This window comes from Nannospalax galili, unplaced genomic scaffold (assembly GCF_000622305.1).
Source record: "Nannospalax galili isolate Female #2095 unplaced genomic scaffold, S.galili_v1.0 scaffold734, whole genome shotgun sequence".
NCBI classification, from domain to species: domain Eukaryota; kingdom Metazoa; phylum Chordata; class Mammalia; order Rodentia; family Spalacidae; genus Nannospalax; species Nannospalax galili.
The window spans coordinates 642,439-649,665 of NW_008337073.1; the positions used below are offsets into that span (position 1 = coordinate 642,439).

Below are 7,227 nucleotides of genomic sequence, written 5' to 3' on the forward strand. Positions count from 1 at the left end.
GTCTCTCCTTGTAGCCCCAGCTAACTTGGAACTCGCTATGCAGACCAGGCTGGGCTTGAACTCACAGAGATCCACCTGCCTCTGCTGGGACTAAAGATGTGCACTACCATGCCAGGCCACAATTTTTTTTTTTTTTGAGACAGGGTCTCACTATGTAGCCTCGGCTGGCCTGGAACTCGTTACATGGACCAGGCAGGCATAAGATTACTTTTATAAATGGAAACCTTTTCTACATTAAAGACCAGCTTTCTCTGAATCATACTTAACTCTTGAAGGAATAGCCAGAAGTGTAAAATTCCAACAACAAAAAAATATAAAATTGAGTCTTAATTCACACTACTTTTTAAAAAACTAGTTTTAAAGCTACTGCCTATATAATATATAAATGTGTGCTTCTGATACTGAAGTCTATTAAGTAAACCATAAATTCTATAAATATTAATCAAAGTAAATACAACTTTAAGAGGCATAGCATCTTTGATTTAGAAATCTGAATTCACATCAAAAGACATGCATGTATTAGTGAAGTTACATTTCATATCTATTCATCTATTAACTAAATGGGGTGGGGGAGCTTATCTCACTATTTCTGCCAGTACTAGAAGGGCTGGTATACATCACCTTCCTCTCTGTCCTAAAATTTCACCTTCCTTTCCTCTCTTTTAGGTAAGGAGACTTCTAATCCTGTTTGGGACAAATAAATTTTTAACGTTTGATTATTTTTTGTTTCAATATTCCTAATTAAATGATATTCAAATTTTAAGAAAACTCTTTTAAGTAAATATACAAGAGGTAATGCTCACAAAATTTTATGAAGACAGTACTGCTTATAAAATGGTTATTTGGGGCCTTGAATTGTAGGCCTTGAAAAACAACTCTGGGCAAAATTGAACACCAACAGCTAAGATCCATTTACAGTAAGCGTCTGAGGGTGAACAATTTACCCACATTATATAAGACAGGCATTTCTTAAATTTAAAACACTAAAGACTACACTTTAAGAAATTAAGAGTTTGGTTTCCCACAGAAGTCTGTAGTAGCTATGATGGCTTCACTTCTCATTCTGAAGGTCTTTAAGATTTTGAATTAAAGGCTGGTGAAGCATCCTGATGGGAGAAGGTATGGCCAGTATATATATGCAAGACTCTGTTCTACCTCCAGTGCAATTTTTAAAAAATTAGAATGAAATCACATTAAAACACACACACTCTGTCTCCACTCTCAATAAAATTTTAAAAAATAAATAAAAATAAAACCAATCATCTCAATACAAACCTGCATACGGCATTTCACTAAATCCAAGGGAACAACAGCAGTGTGTGTCAGCCCACAACTTAAGACCCCACCAAAGCCACACAGTGCATAATACTTCATGGAGCCAAATTCACAACTGTACTCTGTAATAAGACAAGACACACCAGGCATTTTAATATAAACTCATGTTAGTGCTCATCAACTTACCTCCTGGACAGTTAGCTTTCCACACAGCTTGTTAGTAGTGGTCTGCACCTTACAACTTAACAGCCATGCTTCAACAATGTTTTAGTCCAGCATGCAACACAAACCTGCATTCTGCATTTAACCAGATCTAGAGGAACCAGTGCTGTATGTGTTGTGCCACAGCTAATAATTCCTCCAACTCCACAGAGGATAAAGAATCTGGTAGATCCATATTCACAGCTATACTGCTCTGTTTGATTGAAGAAAAAAAATCAATTAAGTATTTCTTCAGAGGTGAAGTCCAGGGGAATGAAAAGAAAACTCACTTTCCTTGTGAAATAGAACTATCATTAAATGTCTTTAGCAACCATTTCCAATTAGTTGAAAGAGGAATTCTTACATGTGAATTACAAGAAAGTCACTGCAAATCAGATCAGGGTGCTCTATCTGTGAGATAGTATATGTCTCTTATTTTGACATACATTCCAAAACGTCTCCAAATTGATAGCTTCAAGTCAAATCAAAACAGTTGCTAAAGCACCTTCTGAGAACAAATCAAATTCAAAAACGGCACTCAAGATGTAAAAAACCTGCAAATTTCAGTTTTCTCAGCCATTAACCAAACACTATCTCCATGTACTAACTCTGTAATATAAAACTAGTCACATATAATTACTGAAGTCAAAAAACATTACAACTGTTTCCTTTTAACTTTTTTAATTGGAGCACAATGACGATGTAAAGGGCTTTGAAATTCACTGAAGACGGAACAGAAGCACGTGAATGGGGGAATAAACCTCCATTTTATGGGTACAACATAAAGCAACAGTCTTGACACCTAAAATTCAGTTTTCAGGTTTCTCTGTACATATGCTCCACTAGGATTTAAAACACCCAATTACGTTAGAGTCAAGCACCCTGAATCCCCAAAGGCAAGCTCAAAGGGGATGCCCACCTATTACCGCCGAATCTACAAGTCACCTCCGTCACCAGTAGCAACGAAAGTACGAGATTCCCATTATCTCCTACACAATTTAGTGGAAAGACGACCTCCTGACATCAGCTAACATAAAACTCGGACAATATGTGGGCAAAGGGGTATTTCCAGGAAATAAAAAGGGGGAAAATCAAAGACCAGGTCATGCAGTTGGAACCGTGAGTGGCCAGGGTTAGAAGGGAGATTTTTACCCAGCCGATTTAGCTGACCAAGTGGATCGCGGAGATAAGAAGTTAGTCACGGCCTCTCGGCCTCTACTCCCTTGGGGGACATGGAGGTCACCGAGTGGCGCTGCGCCTGGGACCTTCCACGCCCTTGAGGGAGGGCCAAGGATCCGACACCGGCCCAAGGCGGTTCAAGCTGACATCCTGGGGCCAACACCGGGGACCAGTCCTGCAGGGAAGGGCTGGCGCGTCCTTCCCTGTCCTCTATCTAGGCCGGCGCAGGCCTCAGCGGCAGGACGGGGATCACTCGGGGCCCAGGCCGCGTGGGGCAGAGTATGACCTCACCATCCACGGCGGCGGCAGCCAGGTGGCGGGAGCGGCGCGGCACGTCCTGGGGGCTGCAGGGGCCCGCGACGCCATCGTGCCGCAGCTGTAGGTGCGGCGCGTTGAAGGGGTTTGCCCGCGCCAGGTGCGCCACGGACGAGAACATCCTCCTACGGGAGAGAGGGCCGGGGTGAGAGGAAGGCCGGCAGTGTACGGCGCCCTGGCACCGCAAGGAGCCTGGCCAGCTCCGCGCCCTTGGGGCGGTCACAGTCCGTCCCCGGGGAGGCCGCGCCCGGCCGGGCCCACAGCCAGAACCCAGGCCCCTCGGGGCCCCGCAGCCGCCCGGAAGGCCGCGCCGCACTCACTAAGATGGCGAACACCCAACCGCTCCCGAGGCAAGGCTGCGGTTCACAGAGGCCGAATGTCCTCCCAGCCGGTAGACCCGTGCCCTTCGTGCCGCGTCAGCGTGACGCACACACAGCATCCCTGCGCCACGCAGTACCCATTGGTGGAGACGAGCGCGGGGGCCGTAGCGTCATCGCGTTCTCCTAGCAACCCTATCCCCGCCCCCGCCCTCCTCCCTCGCCCTTCCGGCCCAGTGTGTGCGCAGGAGGATTCGCACTGCGCAGGCGCGCATTCCGAGCCGTAGTTTTTCGGAGTAATCTCGGCCTTGGGCAGGCGACGTGCTACCCTCTTTGTCATTCACCTTCAGGTGTCTTTCCTTGACGCCAGGGCTTTCTACAGGTTAAGTGACTCCCAGTGTATAGCATTCACCAAGAAAACTTTATAATGTACGAATGTTTGGTGATACAGTATGTTGATACTGCAGTTAGGATATCACTACAGTATCTTGTGTCTCAACTTTTGCCATTATTAAGCTTTTACCAAAAAGTTCCATTCCTTGACATTAGAAATAGGCATGTCTAAATTTTCCACCATATTCAGAATATTTTAGTATGAAATGTGAAGGAGAAAGTCATAAAATAGACCAGACAGCTTCTGCTTCACAGTAATCTACTTTAAAACAGTAAATTCTTAATACCTGGAAGGTGCAAGAATGCGCCAGAATCAAAATAACTGACAGCAGATTGTGTGTAATTAAGAATTTATAAAGTCGCCGGACGCGCACGCCTATAGTTCCAGTACTCGGGAGGCAGAAGCAGGCGGATCTCTGAGAGATCGAGGCCAGTCTGGTCTATATAGTGAGTTCCAGGTCAGCTGAGGCTGCAGAGAGACCCTGTCTCAAAAAGGCAAAAAAAAAAAAGAATTTATAAAATCCCCCGGGCGTGGTGGCGCATGCCTTAAATCCCAGCCCTTGGAAGGCAGAGGCAGAGGGGGATTTCTGTGAGTTTGAGACCAGCTTGGTCTCCATAGCGAATCCAGGCTAGCTGGGGCTACAGGGAGATCCTGTCTCAAAAAAACAGAGTTCGAGGGGATCCGATGCCCTCTTTTGACGTTTACGAGTATTGCACGACAGGGTGCACTTAACACACATGCAGGCAATACATTCATACACAGAAAAATAATAAGTAAAATATGAAAAAAATCCATGTTTTGGGGGAAGGGGGCTCACAACCACCTGGAGCTCCTGCTCCAGGGGATCTGATGCTGCCTTCTGGCCTGGACAAGCGAGATCCTGGCGGGAAAAAAACAGAGTTCGAGGGGATCCGATGCCCTCTTTTGACCTTTACGAGTATTGCACGACAGGGTGCACTTAACACACACGCAGGCAATACATTCATACACAGAAAAATAATAAGTAAAATATGAAAAAAATCCATGTTTTGGGGGAAGGGGGCTCACAACCACCTGGAGCTCCTGCTCCAGGGGATCTGATGCTGCCTTCTGGCCTGGACAAGCACCACATACACAAGCACATACACAGGCACAGACACATACACATAAACAAAAAATAAAAAAAATAGGCAGGGCATGGGCACACGCCTTTAATCCCAGCACTTGGGAGGCAGAGGCAGGCAGAGCTTGTGAGTTTGTGGGCAGCCTGGTCTACATAGTGAATTCCAGCACAGCTGGGCCTACAAGAAGACTCTGTCCCAAAAACAAAGCAAAACAAAAACAAACAACATAAAACCCAGGGTGTTTGAAAGGTAATTCAGTAGTACAGAAGCTCATGAATTCAAGCCCACCCTAGCACTCACAAAAAATTACTATTCAAAGACAAAAACTCTTCCATTTTAAAATTTTTATTTGGTGAGGGATGGGGGACCTTTAAGAGGTTTAGAGCCCAGGAGTTAAGAGCACTGACTGCACTTGCAGGGTCTGGGTTGTTCTCAGCACCCACATGGCTGCTAACCATAACTCCAGATCCAAGGGTCTGATACCCTTTTCTGCCCTCCTCCAGCATTGCACACATGTGGTGTGCTTACATACATTCAGGCCAAACACAGACATAAAAACAAACAAAAATAATAAAAAGGAATGACTCCTTAAAACTTTTTTTTTTATTTATGGGGCTGGAGAGTTGGCTCAGCGGTTAAAAGCACTGACTGCTCTTGCAGAGGACCTGGATTTGATGCCTAGCACCCACATGGAGGCTATAAACTGTCCTTAACTCCAGTTCCAGGGGAATCCGAAGCCGCCTTCTGTCTTCCGGCAGCAGCAGTGCATGACACAGGTGCATTCACATACATGCAGACAATATACTCATACACATAAAAATAATAAAAATTTTTTTTGTCTTTTTGAGACAGGGTCTCCCTGTAGCCCCAGCTGTCCTGGAACTCACTATGTAGACCAGGCTGGCCTTGAACTCACAGAGATCAGCCTGCCTCTGCCTCCGGAGTGCTAGGATTAAAGGCGTGCACCACCACACCCAGCTAATAAATATTTTAAAAAAACTTTTTTATTTATGATAATGTGGGGGGGGTCATGTGTGTGAGTGCTTATGGAGATCAGGGGACAACTTTCAGAAACTGGTTCTCTCCCTCTACCATGTGGATCTGGAGATCAAACTCAGGTTGGTAGACCTGATGGCACTCCCTTTACTCCCTGAGCCATCTTTCAGCCCTGTAAACTTTCCACTTAACATGCTTCAAGAATGGAGACAACCACTAAGTATTCCAGAGGGTGTACACATAGGCTAAGGGTCCTTGTAAGTAATGTCCAATGCCATATACAAAAATTGTAAGAATGGGGAAGACAATATACTCAGAGAAACAGATCGAATTTTTATTTACTTATTAACAAGGTTCTCAAAGAACATTGAAAGAATTCATGTTTTCAAATATGGTGGACATGCTTTTCAACTAAGCTGTCCCATTAAACAGATGTGTACTCTCAGGCCCTCCACAGAGGTAATAGCAACCAACTTAAGTTCTGACACAGGTTGGACTTAGACATTCAAAAACTGTATGGGAGGGCTGGGTTTTGAAGAACCCAGTACCTGTTAAATTACAGGTGTCACCCATAGGTAAAGAAAAGCCATACAGTCATTGCTGTCTCCTAGCAATGTGCTCTGCCCTTCCGTGCCCCAGTCACACCTTGTCCTTCCCTCTTGGCAAGAGTCTCAGGAAGAATTCAGGAGAGTACAGGAAGGGAAGAAGTGACAGGTAAGCGGGTGAAAAGGTGTACAAACGCCTGTTTGTCCAGGCCCACACATGCCTATCTCATCTATGTAATTTGAGCCTACATAGAGAGAGGAAGTCACTGACAGTTTATAAAGTGACTCCCTATGTTTAGTAACTACTTTCTATTCTACTCCAGCTCCTACTCTCCTCCCCCAGCAGATAATACTGTTGTAGTTGGATAAAACTGGTGCCCTTTACCTTTGGTGCAGGTACACCTGGTCTAGAAGTTGATGAAGGAGATCCAGTAGCAGCTGAAAGAGCTTGTGTACCTAGTGCTCCACCACGTCAACAAGGTGACCTTCACATTTGGAAGGCTGCTGTTTCACTTCTGCTTTTCCAGTGATATACAAGTTTCTCTTGTAGTATACTCCAACTCAAGACTATGTAGGGAAAGGAATTCTGAGAATTCCAGCTTTACCAAATAGTAAAAAAGCACCACAGGGCTAATGAGATAGTTCAGCAGATAAAAAGGCACTTGTGCAAACCTGACAACTTGAATTTGAACCCCAGAACACAGGTAAAGATGGAGAGAATCAATGCCACAAACTTGTCCTCTAACCTCAAGATGCACATTCACATACACGCACACAAACACACAAAATAATAGTCTAGTCACACAGAGAGGTAATCAAGGTCATTGGGGTTTACAATAGACTAGAAAGCTGGAGAGTTGATTAGCTTGGACATGAGATGGTGAAGACATATCAGCAAGTGT

At 44.8% G+C, this 7,227-nt stretch overlaps 1 protein-coding gene across 1 annotated transcript in view; it reads right to left on the bottom strand.

The window, feature by feature from the left end:
* Window positions 1-3,429, bottom strand: part of Slc25a3 (solute carrier family 25 member 3) — an 8,037-nt gene extending 4,608 nt beyond the window's left edge. The window contains exons 1-3 of the mRNA XM_008832054.3: window positions 3,291-3,429; window positions 2,947-3,095; window positions 1,276-1,397 (exon numbers count right to left, since the gene is read on the bottom strand). Coding sequence (XP_008830276.1) covers window positions 1,276-1,397; window positions 2,947-3,091 — 267 coding nt within the window. The 5' untranslated portion in view covers window positions 3,092-3,095; window positions 3,291-3,429. The remainder of the gene's footprint in view (window positions 1-1,275; window positions 1,398-2,946; window positions 3,096-3,290) is intronic.
* Between the last annotated feature and the right edge of the window lie 3,798 nt (window positions 3,430-7,227).